The 19,459-nt window shown below is 44.7% G+C and overlaps 1 protein-coding gene across 21 annotated transcripts in view; it reads right to left on the reverse strand.

Moving 5' to 3' along the window:
• CXXC5 (CXXC finger protein 5) overlaps positions 1-19,459 on the reverse strand; it is a 110,434-nt gene that overhangs the window by 24,981 nt on the left and 65,994 nt on the right. For 20 of the 21 annotated variants that reach the window (XM_053247529.1, XM_053247527.1, XM_053247538.1 and 17 more), the window contains 2 exons: positions 8,626-8,756; positions 864-1,815 (listed from right to left, as the gene is read on the reverse strand). In XM_053247529.1, the coding sequence (XP_053103504.1) occupies positions 864-1,652 (789 nt within the window). In that variant the 5' untranslated portion in view covers positions 1,653-1,815; positions 8,626-8,756. Of the gene's footprint in view, positions 1-863; positions 1,816-8,584; positions 8,757-19,459 lie in introns of all 21 variants that reach the window. The other variant, XM_053247537.1, reaches the window with a different exon arrangement.

Below are 19,459 nucleotides of genomic sequence, written 5' to 3' on the forward strand. Positions count from 1 at the left end.
CTCCCGTGGCAGCAGACGACCAGGAGAGATAGGGCTAGGCTCCCTTAGGAATAGCTTCCCTATTTTGTAAGTCATGGGCATTAAGGTATAGTTCTCACAGTAGTAAAGCCAGGTCCAGACTGTACTACTGATGGTATATTCCTCCACAAAGGGGGCGGGAGGGGAATGGAACAGTGTAGTGACTAAGAAATTGAGCTAGAAATCCAGAGTACCTGGTTCAAGTATTCCCTGTGCCATAAACCCAGCAGCTCTCTCTCTCTCTCTCTCTCTCTCTCACACACACACAATCACTAGCTGCTCAACTGCAATATGGATATAATAATAACACTGATCTACCTCACAGAGTTGTAAGGATGACAGCAAGATAATGCACATGAAATGCTTTGTATGTAAAAGTACTAGCACATCAGAAAGAGGGCTTGACTAGAACCCATCTTCCTGATGTGCTACTTTCTATGTGTAAGGATTTTGTTTTGTTTTGTTTTGAATGGAGAAGCATTTAATCCCTGCCTATAGTCTGAGATGGTGCACCTCACATCCAGGCTGACCCTTCATCTGTTGTTTGAGAGAACCAAGCCTAAGACTCAAAGATGTAAACAGTTAAGAGCTAGGCCTGGGGAGCACCCACAGCATCACAGGAAGGCAGGCCAATTTGAGACAATATCCCTTCCAATTACTAGCAGTAATGGCATGTACAAGTATGTGTGAGCAGACTGGGGCTTTATGTGGAATATAAAAGGTAAGAACTGCTAATGAATACAAACCCCTGACACCTCCACCTCCAGACCTCATACATTGGTATTGTTGTTCCACACAGAGCAGTTGAGGGGAAAATATTAAGCTGCCTGACCAAACCCAATTACCTCCAGTGCAGCAGAAGGCTTCTTTTTAAGTTCCTCACATTTTCGGAATTTGCAAATCTGGTGCCCAGTTTTACGGTTCCTACAACTGCTGCACTGCTCGCAGTTTATCCGTCTTCTGCAAGGAGGGCACATGCCACATCGTTTCCGTTTCTTTTTCCCTGAATTGATGGCAGATGCCAATTCATTCTGCATTGGGTACTCTGCTAAGCCAGCCATATGGAGCGCACTCTCTGCCAGAAAAACGCCAGCAGGGGTCATAATGAAAAGGCCAGGGTTGATAGGAAAAGCCCCCAAGTAAGGAAAATCAGATGGGCTGTTCATTGTCTCCGCAGCTGAGACAGCTTCCATGTCTGAGATACCCGTCCCATGGTCATTAGGCAAGGGAATGTGCTCCTGGACCACTCTTTTCAACAGCTCTGTAGACTGAGCAAACTGTTGCAAGATGTTCTGTCCTTCTGCAGAAATATCCGATTTGCTCAGCATGTCAGCGATGTTTTTGTGCTTTGAGGTAGAATTGCTTTTATCCATAGTTGCTTCATTGCCATTGGCTACAGGGGCACCTTTCTCTGAATGTTCACTTAATGAGCTGGTGCTACCAAAAGTGGAGTAGTGGGAGAGCGGTCGCGACTTCTTAAGACTTTTATTCAAAGGTTCACTTATTATCCCACTTTTGTTCCTCCTTTCTGAATTGACCGAAGGCTGAGAGTCATCTGGGTTGCTGCTTTTTTCCAATACACCTGGCTTGATGCCAGTGTCTTGATGGGAGCCAGGATCAGACATCTTTTTCATAAAGAAGAGACCAGATAAAGCAACAATCCCACTCACTGTGGGGAACAACCAACCACAACAACAATAATAACACCAATCACGAAAAATGGAAGAGGCAAGGTCCGTCTTCAGTGCAATTTCAGGGCCATAACAACATATCCTGCAGGTTTCATATATAATGGCTCTGGAAGTAAAAAAAAGAGGGGGAAATTAGTGATGAGTTAATAAGTGCTAGCAACATATATGCTAGTAGAGTCTCTGTACTTGTTTTTGCTCAGAACCTCTTCTTCAATAAACATTAGCAGCTCTACACTACTTATGCATTCCTACTTTCTTAGAGAGAAAACACTTAAATTTGAATTGCTCCTTCTGATCCAGTCTTCACGTGGTCCATCACTGCTTGCAAACATACTGCAAAGTGAATAAAGCCACATGGGTACCACAGCTACTACAAACACATGGGAAATGAACCACAGGCTCAAGTCATTTGTGTTACATCCTTTCTACATCGTGGTAATCTCTCTTTCTTCTATACCTCCGCCATCCCCCATAGCTGCTTATACAGATTCCCACATACTTTGTCAACATTTGCATGTCTTGTCATCACAACAAAGTATTAATGAGCTAAATCAAAGCTGGCTGCATCATAACATGAAGAGAAGAAGTTCCCTAAAGGGGCATTCTCACTACTTCCAAACAAACTCCATCTCTACAAAACATCAGTTGCCATCCTGATAATATGTCCGCCCAACGAAGTTGCACTCACACAAAAAGGTTGAGGAGCTGCGTGAAGCTGTGATGCTCTGTGATGTCATGCAACTGCTTGTGGAAGACCTTCTCCAGACATATACAGGGTTGTGCTACAAGATTGTGCAACAGTGTTATGGAGCAGTCTCGAACAATGATGTTGTGGAACAGTAGTTGCACAATGAGTAGTCAAAAATCTTCTTGTCAAAATCTTCTGCTAGCGCAAGCACTAGTCTCAAACAAATGTTCCTTTCACTACCATCCTTAAGGAAGCACAACAGCATTACAGTAGTACACACTAGCCTGGAGTGCAAGCTACCAAAGTAGCGGGACTCGCCTACGCAATGGCCTTCTGCAAGTGCATCATTAAGTCAGGATGCCGGCCATGAGCTCTAATACAGAAAGGGCTCGTGCAAAAACAGCTAGGGCCATAATTTCATAGGTTAAGTATTGATTATTGCTCATTTGTCACTGAAGTGACAAATGCTTTCTGTAGCTGATAAACAAGGAAAAATACCCTGTTTCATGTTAGATAGGCAAAACAAACAGAAGCAAAAAAATGTGTAGCCAGCAAGAGTAGAGTTGTGGTTTCTTGTGGTGTTGAAACTGCACTCTAGCACTAACAAGTGTGTGCTCTACAGATACAAAAGAGCAGTCAAAACCTTGACAAATTCTCTGGTTCTGATGCCACAATTATCTGCAACTTTCCACTTTTGAACCAAATTCAACAAAGTTGCTCTTGTGGACAAATGTTCCAGACAGGCAGCAGGTTTGCAAATGGTATGAGGTTGTTTTCACAACCAGCCATACCCAGGTAGGGCAGCACTAGCCTGGGTAGGACAGGTCATGAGAACCACTGGGATCGGTCCCGATCTTGGCACTCCTCAACCAGTTTCGGACCAGTTAAAAAGGAGGTAGGAGGGCATGCACGGGACCTCTTACCTCATCACCCCATTGTGTGGGTGCAAAAGCTGCTGGCAAATATTAAAACAATATTGGCCGGGGGGGAGGAGCAACCTGGCCACAGGAATTTCCATAAAACAGCACACTGTCCACGTGGTGCATTGTGGGATATCTGGGGGCCGGGTTTCCTTTCCTCGGCCTCTGGATCAGTGAGCAAGTAGTGGCATCCATAGCCACAATGACCTGGGTGTGTGTGTGTAGGACTGATTCTGCCTCCCCAGAGCAAGCATTTGTGTGGATTAGTAGATCCCTTTAAAAGTTATCTGCAACAATGATTAAGATTGCATTAACTTCATCTCTGGTTTGAGTTACTGGACAGAGAACAAGCAGTGCAATTAAGCCAGTTGTTCCCCGTGATCTCAAACTGTACTACCCTCAAGTATGAAAGGGCAGCAGAGAGCTGGACAACAGCTGTATCTGATATACCTTCAGATCTGGTGATGGTTGTCACATTAATGCAAAAGTCCCACTCTGAGATTCTTAGATTTTGAATTTAATTATGCAAAACACATCCTCATTAAGTACATTTTATGGAGTTAAAATTTTCAAGCTATGCAGAATCTCTCCTCTAACATTCCGTTATCTCTCCCACCACTTGCAGAACTGGTGTCCAAAGACAGCATGGTTGTTGAGATAATGCAATTTAAAATGTCCACTTCAAACATTTCATTTGCCCTGATTTCCTTCCACCCCCATTTCTTCTGCCCAGGCAGGCATCAGGAGGCCATAAAGCAGGTTGTGGGGAGGGAGACGGAGGATTTGAATCAGCCTCTGAGGCTGTTTTGGCACCTGTGTGGATTCTGTGATCAGGCAGATAATGGCGACTTGGCAAGCTGGCCTGCTCTGATGCTGTCTCCATGTGGCTCACTCACCCTACTGACTGCCTTTGCCAGTTCTCGTGGCTGCTGGCACTTGCTGCTCAGACTCTACAAAAATGATGGGGAAGAAAAGAAATCAAACCAATTGTGGAGGACTGGTTAGATTTCTATTTTTCTGAATGGGGCTGAGAGTCTGTTAAGGCAGATCTCACAGTCAAGACACAGGAACAGATTCTCAGCTGCCTTCAGGATGGTTGTGGCCTTTTGGTACATGACCTTCTTTCTTTCAGCTTCCTGATGCACACATCTACCCCTACTCCAGGATGCCCCCTTCTGCATCGGTCCTAGATAGGTCTCAGGTATGGCTACAGCATACCCCAAGTGGTGGTGGTGCTGGTGGGTGGGGTGAAATAAATTTAAGACTGCTAGAACAACAGGCTCAAACAAAGAAGTTTCATAGGAAGTTGCACTATACTGAGTCAGACAATTGGTCCATCCAGCCCAGTATTTTCTGCACAGACTGACAGCAGTTCTCCAAGGTTACAGACAAGAGTCTCTTTCAGCCCTATCTGGAGATGCCAGGGAGGAAACTTGGGCCCTTCTGCATGCAAGCATGAAGATGCTCTTCCCAGAGTGACCCCATCCCCTAAGGGGAATAAAAGTGCTCAAATGTAGTCTCCCATTCAAATGCAAACCAGAGCAGACCCTGCCTAGCAAAGAGGACAATTCATGCTTGCTCCCACAAGACCAGTTGTTTCTTCCATTCAAATATTATTTTAAGGGAATTATTTATGCTCAAATGCACTTACCAGAGTCAACTCTGGGCCTCTGCTCTGTTTAACATAAGAGGTCCTCCTTTCCTTCTCCCAATCCAGGAAAGTTAGAGGAGTCTAGCTTGTGCTGCTGAGCTTTGGAACAAACATAAGCATTTCTCCAAGAAACTCCTCCTACCCTCACCCAGCTGGGAAAGAGGTTTCTCACGATATGGTGCTGAGCTTTAGAGCAAGCAGAAGTAGCATTAAAAAGTTGCTCCTTTTGCCATCTCCAAATGCTAGTATGAAATCTCCCTCTTTCCCTCCCACCCATGCGCTCTCTCTCTCTCTCTCTCTCTCTCTCTCTCTCTCTCTCTCACACACACACACACACACACACACACTAAATAGAAGGATTTGGAAAAGAAACAGCATCTGTGGCAACCACACATTCTGGCTTGGCTAGTAAGTTAAGCCAACATTTGTGGACCTCTGGAGTTCAATCTGTTAGGCCTGGAAGACTAGAGTAGCAATAGTCAATGATATGGGTTTTCTGCAAATTTTGGAATCACAACATGATTTCCAGTATGCTAAATTGACTGGGATCTGATTTAGCATGTTTGATTATATTTAGTAAGCAAATAAAACGGAAAGGAAAGGAAAAAGCATTTTATGTAAGATTTACAGACTGCATAAATATCTCAAGGTATTTGATTCAAAATATTTGATTGCAGGGTCAATAGAGCACACTTAGTGTAGTTTAGATTCATTGTACCGTATGTATTCAAATAAATTCAAAGTATTACTTGAACATTATTTTCACTGGAACACTCAAATATTTTAGAACATGACAAACCAATAGCATAATTTGTTTACATCCATTGTTAACACTGTTAAATTTGGAGGAGAAAACCAAAAGCCTTGAAATCAGTTAACATAGTTACTGATTTTGGCATTTCCAAAAGCTGTGAATGAGATATATAAGTGAAGACAGACATTTTTATTCACCTAGGCATTCTAGAGTTTTTAGCCTTCTGTTTTTAGGGGATTTTTTGTTTTTATATTTCATTATCATTATCATTATTATTAATTGCTGCTGCCATGCTGTGCTGTACTGCTTTAATATATGGATTTGTATGTCTTATTGTTTTAACTTATTTGTAAACTGCTCTAAGAGCCTTTTCAGCTAAAATATCAGTGTATAAATTTCTAAAATAAAATATAGGTATTTCTTAGTAGGTCTATGCTTCGGAGCATCCAAAGCTAAATAATATGCATCACTCCTTTGGAGCAAAATATTGTGTACTTCTGGGGGGGCTCTTTTGTGAGAAGCAGAGTCCTCTGCTACCCTAGCGACAACTGGGAAGGAGTGCTAGGAGTCATGGGAGATATGCACAGGGAGACCTGGGAAATGTGGTATATGTGGAAACCACTTGAAAGTATGGTTTGAGAGTGCTTTCAAGCACTCTCTCCACAGACTACACTTCCCAGTGCTTGTCATTCACAACCTTATTTCCGAGCTATTGTCACTTTTTAAAAGTCAATCACAACTTTGGATTGGAACAGCCCAATTTGACTAGTATTGTATGCATTTACTATTTAATTTTATGAAACAATGATGTCGTTCACATGACCATGGCAGTGGCAGGGGGGATGAGCGGGGGGAAGGTTGGACCTACCTTCCCCACAGATGATCACTGGAGCCGCACAGTTCATGTGCCCATACAATGGGTACTGCCGTGAGATATGTGGTGTCCTGGAAGCTGGGGAAATGAGTCCTGGCCTCCAGGTATCCCACAATGCACTACAATGCATTGGGGGAATCCCCTATGAGTCGGGTGCTCTAGGCATCCAGCTCTGCGTCTGCTCAGGCTGCATGCAGCCCAAGAACGCACACGACCCCGACCCTGGGGTTGAGAGAGTGCTTGCGCCCTCTAACCTCAGTTGACAGTGGGTTCAAAAAGTTGGGTTAGTGGTGCGGAAGCACCCGGTGCTCCACTTGAGCAGCCCAACCCAGGCTGGGCTGCCCTAGCCTGGGTTGGGCTGCTCATGTGCATAGCCTCAATAACGTGGAAATAGCCTCAATAACTTCTACCCAGGTTTTCCTTTTACCTTGCTTCCACACAAGTGAGAATTGGGAGCACACACAGCCCCCAAACCCGGGTAGAACGCAGTTTTTATTGTGTGAATGACCTCTATGAGTCTGATAACTTAGAATTAAGAAACCTTAAGTTTGCTCACCCAGGGAGGGTTCAAGAAGCCCTTCCTTCTTGAACCCACAGACAAAATAGTTCATACATCTTGCTTACTTAATCTGGCACAAAGCTTGTGGAAGGTTTGAGGGTTTTGTTTTGTTTGTTTGTTTGTTTGTGAAATAATGTGAGCCTAACCCTGAATTTCTATCATATTCTCACAATGGCAGGACTGTCATTCACAATGAATGGTTCAGACAAAAAGAGTTCTCAGTTACTCATCAATCTATTATTCCGTTTCACTTCTGCAATACAGGCAAGGCCATTGCAAAGGAGTGCGGCTGGCTTGCTGCATAACAGAAACAAGGCCCTAACAGTAATGCAACCAGAAAATGGTTAAGACACCTTGCTACCTTTCTGGTGCCAACGATACATCCAGACATCCTCTGCTTCCTGAACCTCTAAGAGACACTGCCATCATAATTTCAAACCCTGTCTACCATCCAGAATAGCTGGAAACAGAAAGGCTTGTGAGGAGGAAGAATCTGCTACAATTGTATGGGGTTTTAAAACAAACAATCAGAAGAGAACCTAGGATCCAAAGGCTCAGACAAACTGCCCTGCCCCTGCGCTTATGCCATTAGGTGTCAGGGTATCATAAGGGGAAGAAAAAACCCAGGCTCCTCTGCTATACGATTAAAGAGGGGCAGTCGGAGTATCATCTGAACTGGTGCTTACAGTTGGTATCCCTGTCTGTATGGAGAAGGAATTCCAAAATGTTGCAGCTTTATGTTTGCGGACTACTTTGTACTGTTCATACGGCACTGTGCATCTTTTGGGGCCCAGTAGTCCCTATTCAATCCCAGAACTCAGGGGTGCAGTGCAAGGAGGACCCGCAGGGACAGAGTGCTGCTACTTATCGGCTTCTCAGGCTGATGGGGTGGGCATGGCCACGGGGGCTGTTGTGGCGAGTGCCTGCACTTCCAAATTTGCAACTACCTCATTGCCAGCACTGCACCCCCACAGCTGGTTTCTTCTTTGCGTTTCTTTTTAGATTGTGAGACCTATGGGAACAGGGAACCTTCTTCTTCTTCTTCTTTTTCTATGTAAACCACTTTGAGAACTTTAGTATAAAAAAGCAGCAAATAAACAATAGTTGTAGTAGCAGCTGCTGTCTAGCCACTGCTTCATGAGATACCGAACTCTGCTATTATTTACATGATGCTGATCTCAGGCTGAAAGAACTAGAACCCAACTTTGCCAAACTGTTTCCTCTTTCAGCACTCTTCAGCCTCCGATTTCCCCCACCAAATGAGGAAACACATGCAAGTCAAGGGGCTATTATCCCACAATAACCAGTGGTGTACTGGTACACCACTTGCTAAATGCCTCAACTTGTTAATTGAAAGCCTTTCAGTTGCACCCTAGTGCCTAAGCAGAAGACAATGAAATATGTGTCAAAAATTGGTCCTGTAACTCACTTTATCAGTCACTTGAGTAATTGATCACAGTAATGATCTACCTTGATATGAGCTTGAACAGAAAAGTAGCAGGAGCAAGGTGGCTGGTCTTTCCTTCTACTGACCACAGCAGATCTCCACAGGCTAAATATCAATCCATGTGAATGCCATCAACAAATCACTGGATCCTTCCCTGGATATTGGAAGACAAAATAAAATGATTATTATGGCAGCAATCAGCATGGAGTGAGGGGCAGTGCTTGGAGGAAAACATTTGCTACTAATCTGAGGTGTACAATAGGACCAATGTTCAATGTTTATCATTTATAAAGACTTCCCTCTCCAAGGTTGCCAACTTTTGAGTCAACCCCTGTACAGTCCCTTTAACAGAAGTCTGATGTAAAGACGCTGGTAGGTAATAATGCTCAGAACCATGCTGTGAAAAGCTTCATGAGCTGATTTCTGCATAGCAAACCTCTGTTTAAAGACCCTAGAAGAGGCCAGGCCATTTTTTTTCTAGCCAGTTGACAACCCAATCCCTACCTCACCATGAAATGTCGTAAATAACAAGACTGTATGCTCGCATTCTTCCTTGTGTTTTGTATTCTTTTCTTTCAAATTCCTATCATAATCCCAGACTCAAAGGGGTTTCTCTGTGGCTGCCATTTTAAGGCACTTGCTGTGGCCACAGAAATATTAATGAGGTGCCAAATTAAAGCATGCAACATATAGATTTGCCCCTGAAATAGCAGTACTGCAACACAAACAAATAAATCCCCAAAGACACAGGAACTTGAATCAGGTCAAAGTAGAAGTTAAACCAAGGCTGATTGTTTACCTCCACGCCCAAGATGATTTTGCCCAGTGGCTGAACTGCTGGGAAATTAGTACTTGGGGAATAGTTTATGAGGAGGAAGATGGGGAATGGGAAAAGGTGGTAGTTTGGTTGTGAGGAGAAAAGAGGCCAGAAGGAAAGGATGGGCGGAGGAGTCACGGAACTGAGAGAATGCTTATGTCTGAAAAGGGAGGGGGCAGAGGTGACCGGAAAGTTCTACTCATTACTTCTGTTGCACAGTGAGTGCCTGAAAATGGCCTCTGCCATTGGTATATCTTGTAGCACCAGTTTCTACTTTGGAGTTGGAATGCCTTCAAACCACATAGTCTGAAACTTAAAGAATGTGTAGAGCAGCCCAGAGTCCCCCCATAGCCACTGGTTGGATTGCTGGGCTGTCCATATCTCATAGGAACATAGGAAGCTGCCATATACTGAGTCAGAGCATTGGTCCATCTAGCTCAGTATTGTCTACACAGACTGGCAGTGGCTTCTCCAAGGTTGCAGGCAGGAGTCTCTCTCATAAGAACATAAGAACAGCACGGCTCCATCTAGGCCAGCATCCTGTTTCACACAGTGGCCCACCAGATGCCACTACAGGCAGGAGTTGAGGGCATGCCTTCTCTCCTGCTGTTACTCCCCTGCAACTGGTACTCAGAGGCATCCTGCCTCTGAGGCTGGAAATGGCCTATAGCCCTCTGACTAGTAGCCGATGATAGACCTCTCCTCCATGAAGTTATCTAAACCCCTCTTAAAGTCATCCAGGTTGTTGGCGGTCACCACATCTTGTGCCAGAGAATTCCACAAGTTGATTATGCGTTGTGTGAAAAAGTACTTCTGTTTGTTGGCCCTAGATTTCCTGGCAATCAATATCATGGGATGACCCCTGGTTCTAGTATTGTGTGAGAGGGAGAAGAATTTCTCTCTGTCCACTTTCTCCATACCATACATGATTTTATAGACCTCTATCATGTCTTCCCACAGTCGTCTTTTTTCTAAACTAGAAAGCCCCATGTGTTGTAGCCTTGCCTCATAAGAAAGGTGCTCAACCCTATCTTGGAGATGCCGGATAGTGAACTTGGAATCTAGATGCTCTTCCCAGAGTTGCTCCATCCTCTAAGGAGAATATCTTACAGTGCTCATACTTCTAGTCCCCCATTCATATGCCCCATTCATATCCCCCATTCATTCAGACCCTACTTGGCTAAGGGGACAAGTCATGCTTGCTACCACAAAACCAACTCTTCTCATAGTATGCTTCAAATGAAAATTTTATATCAAACATAGGTAAAAAGTGTTTATTATAAACAAATAATAAACTAATTAGAATAAGGCTTTCTGCTTATTCTGTGTTTGTGGCTTCCATGTTTTCTTCTCCTTGAAATGACTGGCCTGAAGCTTCGGTTACGAATAACAGTTGGCATTCTTGCAAACTCATTTGACTTCAGAATTTGAACCATTAAAAACAATATGCTGAGAAATGCAATGTAATAGTAGCTCCCTTCTACTTTAAGAATGAATCTAGCAGGCAGAATTGTTGCAGATCTTAAATCTGCAACAGATCTCTTATATTTAGAAAATAAATATATTTAGAAATTAAATCTGCAGATCTCTTATATTTAGCTGGGGGAGAACAACTGGCCATCTCCAACCCTAGCACAGCATCCCTCCAGTGGTGGCTGCTGGTGTCTGTCTTATTTTTCCTTTTAGATTGTGAGCCTTTTGGGACAGAGAATCATCTTTTTTTTATTATTTATGTATTTTTCTATTTAAACTGCTTTGGAAACTTTGCTAAAAAGTGGTATATACATATTAGTAATAGTAAAATATCCTTTGTGGGTGGTTTTGCACACAGACTTTTGAGCTGATCAGAGTTGCAGTTCAGTATGTTGTGTGGTAGAAAATGTTGGTAATAAACACTTAGCTAGTCACACCAGGTGCAATGTCACCCACTCGTCTGAGTGGAGTTGACAAGCTAAAATATGCTATATTGCTTACACCCCCACACTCTAACAAAAAGGCTATTCTCACGATGGGGGAAAACTGGGCTAAGGGAGCCCAGCCCAGTTTTCCCCATTGTGAGAATGGTGGCTAGCCCGGGTAAAAAACCCTCCCCTTAAACGAGGTTTACAGAGCAAGCACTCCGTTGACCTTATTTTGATCGTGTGTCAGCCACAGTTGCTTGCTGGGTGGGGGAGGGGGGAATTCAGGAAGACACTGCACACTCACACGGTGCCTTCCTGGGACTCCGAGAGCCAGGGCGCTGCATGGCGGCGTTCCCCTTCCCTTGTCCCCCAGATCTCCCGAGGGAGCCGCAGTCAGGCACGGGAGCATCTGAGCGGCTGATCCGGCCGCCCAGCAATGAGCAATTGCTCATGTGTAGGGAGACGGGGCCAAGCTCGCTCTCCCCGCATTATTTTAATTAATTAATTAATTAATTAATTATGCTATTTCTATACCGCCCTTCCAAAAATGGCTCAGGGCGGTTTACACAGAGGAATAACAAACAAATAAGATGGCTCCCTTGAAGGGCTCACAATCTAGAAAGAAACATAAGACAGACCCCAGCAACAGTCACTGGAGGTACTGTGCTGGGGGTGGATAGGGCCAGTTGCTCTCCCCCTGCTAAATAAAGAGAATCACCATGTTGAAAGGTGCTTTTCATAACCCCATGAGGCTCTACAGACTGATCGTGTGTAGAGCCTCAAAGAATGTTGCATTGCAGCTCATGTTGCTGGGACCAGGAAAGTCCTGAAGCATAAAATGTGAGTTAACTTCAGCACTTCTCGCTGCCCAGCAAAACAGCTTCTATTGTTCTAAAAGGAACAATCAACTCAGAAGCTGTTGTGTGAACAGCTAACTGGACTCACACCTCAGACTTTCTCCTCCTCTACCAACAGTAGGCTACTAGTTCAGATGCAACACATCAATTGACACCTCCAATCCTTGGGCGCAAGTGCCCCCTCCTCTTCAGACTTGAGTCTCAGAGAACACTGCTCCAGTTCTGGTTAAGAATAAGTCAGGATCACTTCAAACTGAGCAATTCTGGCTTAGTATGAACAGAGATTCAAAATAAATGAAGATGTGAATCTGGGATTGTATTCCAGATTTAGATCCTGGGGTGGTTTTTTTTTTGTTGGTTTTTTTTTGGAACTTTGGCCAGAATAAGCCAGGATTGCACAATTGCTCGATTCAGACATAGAGGCACTTCACACAATTAGTGTGAAGCGCCGTTAGGATTTGTGCAGGGAGAGCGGCCTTAGCCCACTCTCCCCGCACACGGGCAAAGAACCATCCCTGGCTGGCCGGATCGGCCACCCACACAATTGCTGGTTCTGTCACGTAGCCGGCAGGGGCGGCAGGCATTGGGGGTCACGTGGCTCCCGGAAGTCCCAGGATGCCCTGTGCAAGTGTGTGGGGCATCTTGGAGAGACCCTCGCAGCTGGGAGGCTTGTTAGAGTCTCCCGGCAGGGGTCTCCTCAAGAGTTGTCATGGTGCTAAGCTGCATCGTAGCATTTCACAAACACAAAGACGCAGTTATCGGAGTGAGTGCTCTGTTAACCTTGTTTAAGCGCAGGGGTTCCTAGGCGGGCTAGCCATGAAACCACCGGGCTCACAGGCGAGCCCAGTGGTTCCAACTATTTCTGAAAGGTGGGCTAAGCTCCCTTGGCTTGCTTTCCAGTGATCGTGGGAATAGCCTCACTATGAGCTATTCTGGCTTGCTCCTAACCACAATTAGAAATCGTCGTTTGCTAATTCACATGTGAAAAGAAGTCGAGAAAGTGCGCTCCTAAGGCTCGGGGATATTACTCAGAGCCTTTGCATTACGTCCGAACTGGGTCATATACTGAATGTGTCTTACTGCAATAGAGTGGTGGTACAGAGTTAAGTAGATATGATAGGGCAAAAACGTGGATAAAGTATACAGGGGGATGGGGAAGTATTTTCTTCACCACTCCTCACCCCCATCTTGCTGCACTCTATTGAGCGGGCTCATATGAACAAGTGACCACAACATGCGATACTCTTGGGATCACGGTGAGTATGCACGCACCCTGACATCATTAAAGGGCAGGCTGACGCAGTCTCAGCACATCCTTTAATCACATGTGAGGGGTGTTCATTGGAATTATCCCTTTAAACCGGCTCTTTGCTTTAAACAGTTTTCTCCCAGCCAGGCTCGCTTCCAATATTAGAGCCAGGCTGGGAGGAATCTGCTTAAAGCAATGGAGCCTTTTCTGTACTACAAAAAACAAACAAACAAAAAGCCAAAACCCAGAATTGTGCCAAACTAGGAAGAAGAAGAAAATATATATATCAAATTTTTGCTTTTAGAAATAGGTCGTCACAATTTTATTTTGAACCACTTGGTCATGTATACAGCAAAACTATCGGTATATTCACTGTAGCAGCAAAAGGCTGACATCACCACATAAGGCCTACCATAAAATTTAACTGTCAGTATATTAATAACTTTTGGTGCCCATTTTGCACACCTATCAAGATTGTGCCTGGAGTGAATGTTCCTATTGCTATATCTTAAGTTACACAACTACACATTTGTATCTTTTTCTTACAAGGAGTTTGGGGCAGTGTATGTTGGGTTATCCTATTTTAATCCAAGTTACAAGGAAACTGATTAAGCATAACCTCATGGTCCCTCTTTTCTCGAACTCCCTTTCTTTGGAGGATCCAACCTGATGACTTGGAAGACACAGTAGTAGAAGGCTTTCCCACAGCATACACTACATTACAGATCAGCCAAGTACTAAGAAAAAGAGCCAAATTCCTCCCCATCCCTCCCTTTTCCCCATGCTACCCAACTCAGCTATGTTTCATGGGGCAATACTAAGGTACAGTTTTGTCCACATTCTGCTCATCTTCATTCTTAATTTGGGGCATAATTTGGGGCATAGTCAAATCTGGGATTCCTCTCCTGTTCTTCCTTGGATAGTTTGCTCCCCCTTGCTCGCACCACACATTCAGAGCTTTCTTTCACCCAACTGAGAGGCTTGTTCCATATCCACAATACCACATCTCACACTGCACATTAATTTACCCAGATCTATTTATTTATTTAAAACATTTCTATCTTGCCTCTGCGGCATAATCAACTTGTGGAATTCTCTGCCAGAAAAGGTGGTGACAACCAACAACCTGGATGGCTTTAAGAAGGGTTTGGATAACTTCATGGAGGTGAGGGCTATCAACGGCTACTAGTCAGAGGGCTATAGGCTACCTCTAGCCTCAAATGCAGGATGCCTCTGAGTACCAGTTGCAGGGGAGTAACAGCAGGAGAGAGGGCATGCCCTCAACTCCTGCCTGTGGCTTCCAGAGGCATCTGGTGGGCCACTGTGCGAAACAGGATGCTGGACTAGATGGGCCTTGGGCCTGATCCAGCAGGGCTGTTCTTATGTCCTTAAGGCTTGAGGAGCTACTTGAGGAGGCTTGCAATTAAAAAAAAGAATGACTGGCATTCCACTGACTGAGGAACAAGCCAGGGGATAGTAAAGGAAAGAAGGCTGGGAACAGACAACAAACAACAACAACAACAGACATTTGTGGGGTGAAAGCAGCCAGCCCAAATGGAGTGGGCACAGGGAATGGATTCATCAGGAAAAGAGGGCATCTTCTCAGTACAAATGCTTGCTACCCTACAGCAAGTGCATAGCTGGCAGCAACAATCTGCGATTGGTACCTTTCATGGGAAGCTGCACCTGGATTCAAGAACATGTGTGGGGAAGACTGTAGCCCTATTCAGACATTTATAAAGTGGCTTCCCAAAGCACTAAAGATCCGCCCTCCAGTGTGCACTCACTCATACAACCTTGACTGCTCAAGGCTACAGCATTTTTCTGAAGAGGTGAACGCTGTAAGCGTTATAGCAGGTGCTTCCATTATCAGCAGGCTTATGGGGTGGAGCAGAAAACTCTTGCTTCTCCACACACCATTTGAATTATTATCTGAACTGGCCCATTGTCTCCTCCTCATTCTTTCCCCCTCCTGGTGTGCTTAGTTCCATCTGGATGCTTATTTTGACAGGGAGCATATTCCAAAGGCCTGGGGCAAACACAGAGGAGGCCTGGTCCCAAGTAGCCACCAAACAAGCCAGTGACAAATGTAAGATTATATTCCCAGGTGATCTTAATAGGCAGCAGGGTTCATGACAAAGAAGGTGCTCTCTTAAGTACCCTGGATCCAAGCCACTGAGGGATTTATACAGGTGAAACTTGAAAAATTAGAATATCGTGCAAAAGTTCATTAATTTCAGTATTGCAAATTAAAAGGTGAAACTGATATATGAGATAGACACATTACATGCAAAGCGAGATAAGTCAAGCCTTAATTTGTTATAATTGTGATGATCATGGCGTACAGCTCATGAGAACCCCAAATCCACAATCCCAGAAAATTAGAATATTGTGAAAAGGTTCAACAGTCTAGGCTGCAGGTGTCCCACTCCAATCAGCTAATCAATCCATAACACCTGCAAAGGGTTCCTGAGCCTTTAAATGGTCTCTCAGTCTGGTTCATTAGGAATCACAATCATGGGAAAGACTGCTGACTTGACAGTTGTGCAGAAAACCATCATTGACACCCTCCATAAGGAGGGAAAGCCTCAAAAGGTCATTGCAAAAGAAGTTGGATGTTCCCAAAGTGCTGTATCAAAGCACATTAATAGAAAGTTATGTGGAAGGGAAAAGTGTGGAAGAAAAAGGTGCACAAGCAGCAGGGATGACCGCAGCCTGGAGAGGATTGTCAGGAAAAGGCCATTCAAAAGTGTTGGGGACTTTTACAAGGAGTGGACTGAGGCTGGAGTTAGTGCATCAAGAGCCACCACACACAGACGGATCCTGGACATGGGCTTCAAATGTCGTATTCCTCTTGTCAAGCCGCTCCTGAATAACAAACAACGTCAGAAGCGTCTTACCTGGGCTCAAGAAAAAAAGAACTGGTCTGTTGCTCAGTGGTCCAAAGTCCTCTTTTCTGATGAGAGCAACTTTTGCATCTCATTTGGAAAACAAGGACCCAGAGTCTGGAGGAAGAATGGAGAGGCACACAATGCAAGATGCTTGGAGTCCAGTGTGAAGTTTCCACAGTCTGTGTTGATTTGGGGAGCCATGTCATCTGCTGGTGTTGGTCCACTGTGCTTCATTAAGTCCAGGGTCAACGCAGCCGTCTATCAGGAGATTCTGGAGCACTTCATGCTTCCTTCCGCAGATGAGCTGTATGGGGATGCTGACTTCATTTTCCAGCAGGACTTGGCACCTGCCCACACTGCCAAAAGTACCAAAACCTGGTTCAATGACCATGGGATTACTGTGCTTGATTGGCCAGCAAACTTGCCTGACCTGAACCCCATAGAGAATCTATGGGGCATTGCCAAGAGAAGGATGAGAGACATGAGACCAAACAATGCAGAAGAGCTGAAGGCTGCTATTGAAGCATCCTGGTCTTCCATAACACCTCAGCAGTGCCACAGGCTGATAGCATCCATGCCACGCCGCATTGAGGCAGTAATTCCTGCAAAAGGGGCCCAAACCAAGCACTGAGTACATATGCATGCTTATACTTTTCAGAGGTCCGATATTGTTCTATTTACAATCCTTGTTTTATTGGTTTCATGTAATATTCTAATTTTCTGGGATTGTGGATTTGGGGTTCTCATGAGCTGTACGCCATGATCATCACAATTATAACAAATTAAGGCTTGACTTATCTCGCTTTGCATGTAATGCGTCTGTCTCATATATCAGTTTCACCTTTTAATTTACATTACTGAAATTAATGAACTTTTGCACGATATTCTAATTTTTTGAGTTTCACCTGTAGGTAATAGCCAGCACTTTGTGCTTTGCTCGGCAGCCAGTACAGTTATTTAAAAATCAGTTTTATAAGATCCCTTTGAGTTGTCAGCGAGACTGGTCTGGCTGCCACATTCTGTACCAATTGTAGTTTCCAGACTATGTTCAAAGGCAGTCCCACATCATAGTGCATTACAGTACTCAAGCCTGGAGATTACCAGCATATGTAGTACTGCTTTAAGGTCATTTACTTCCAAAAATAGGAGTAGCTGACGTTTCAGCCAAAGCTGATAAAAAGCACTGCTATCCATGGCCTCAACCTGAGAAACCAGGGAGTTTTGGATCCAGAAGCACTCCCAAGCTACGTACTTGTTCTTTCTGGAGGTGTGTAACCCCACCGAGAACAGGCAGATCTAAACCATCTCCCAGTTCTTGACCACCCCCCACCCCCTTACAATCAGTACTTCCAACTTATTTGGATTCAACTTCAGTTTTTATCCCTCATCCTGCCCACTACTGCCTCTAGGGAAGTTATGCCATTTCATGAGGTTGATATGGAGAAACAGATTTGGGTGTCATCCACATAATGATAAGACCCTACACCACCCGCTCAGTCACCTTGCCCAACCAAGGAAGGTTGGAAACGGGTCTGTAATTAGCAAACTCTCAGGGATCCAATGCAAATTTCTTCAGTTAAGGAGCTTTTTCTCATGTGCAGTGAGAGAAGCCTTCCTTTTGCAAAGAAGACACCTGAAAGTGCTTACCTACCCACAGACAATCCTTGCAACATCCATGGGTGGGCAAATTGCCCACCCAGATAAGCACTGGCTACTGCTGACAGCTCTGAGGGGTCGGGGTACCAGGAAACCCCACCCTGTGTAGCCCTACCAATAATGCACTGCACAAATGGGGATCCACCCTGAGTCTGCTAGCCGTGGCTAACTGCTTCTTTGGAGCTGTGGCTGACAGACAATCTGGATACGGGGTTAAGGGAGTGTTTGCTTCCTTAACCTCATTTTTAAGGGAGGCTCTGTATGCGGGTTTGCCCCTGTGGAGCCTCCAAAATTGGGCACAATCCTGGAGGTTCACACGCACGTGCAAAACCAGGCTGTGCTCCCTTAGACTGGTTTTGCACGTGTACGTGCATTATATGTTAAGGTATAATGGAAGAAAAGAAGGCATCCTGCTCTCCCTCAGAGAAGCATTTATAATATTTATCAGACCCTCTCTGATAGTACAGTTACCAGATAAAACAAGCCAAGTTGGGCAAAGGTCAAGAGACCAAGTAGTAGGACGTACAGTCTGAAGCAGTTTGTCCACATCCTCAGGAATAACAAACTGAAAGTGATCCAATCTAATCCTATAACAGGAGTTGCTGGGCACATCCACAGGAAACTCTACAATAATCGCGGAATCCAGTTCAGCCGGAATATGAGAGATTTTATCCACAAAAAAGTAACTGAAGATGTCATAGCGAGTGACTGATGGTTCCAAGTTCAAATTCAAGGCAGAGGGGGCACATATTAGCCCTCTCACAACCCTAGACAACTCTGTTGGACGTGAATTTGCTGAAGCAATCCAGGCAAAAAATAACTTCTACTTTGCTGCCCGCACCGCCAGAGCATAGATCTTCAAATGTGCTCTATGTTGTAATCTGTCGGATTCACACCAAGTCTTCTTACACTTGCGCTCTAGTCATCTACCTTGCCACTTCAGCTCCCATAGTTCTTCCAAATACTACAAGGCTAATTTTACAGGTCGGAAAGGAAATCAAGGAGCAATTGTGTCTACTGCTCTAGTGAATTCATTATTTCACCAGAGCACTGACAAAATCGCTAGCAGAGCCAACTCTAAACCCTTCCATGGTGGACCAATAGGTCCTTTTTGACTAATATGTCACAGGAACATAGGACGCTGCCATATACTGAGTCAGACCATTGGTCCATCTAGCTCAGTATTGTCTTCACAGACTGGCAGCGGCTTCTTCAAGGTTGCAGGCAGGAATCTCTCTCAGCTCTATCTTGGAGAAGCCAGAGAGGGAACTTAGGACCTTCTGCTCTTCCCAGAGCGGCTCCATCCTGAGGGGAATATCTTCCAGTGCTCACACTTCTAGTCTCCCATTCATATGCAACCAGGGCAGACCCTGCTTAGCTAAGAGGACAAGTTATGCTTGCTACCACAAGACCAGCTCTCCTCTCCACCAGAAGCCTCTGAGAAGCCCACAGGCAAGAGGTGAGGGCATACCTTACTACTGTAACT

This window comes from Hemicordylus capensis, chromosome 4 (genome assembly GCF_027244095.1).
Source record: "Hemicordylus capensis ecotype Gifberg chromosome 4, rHemCap1.1.pri, whole genome shotgun sequence".
Taxonomy (NCBI): domain Eukaryota; kingdom Metazoa; phylum Chordata; class Lepidosauria; order Squamata; family Cordylidae; genus Hemicordylus; species Hemicordylus capensis.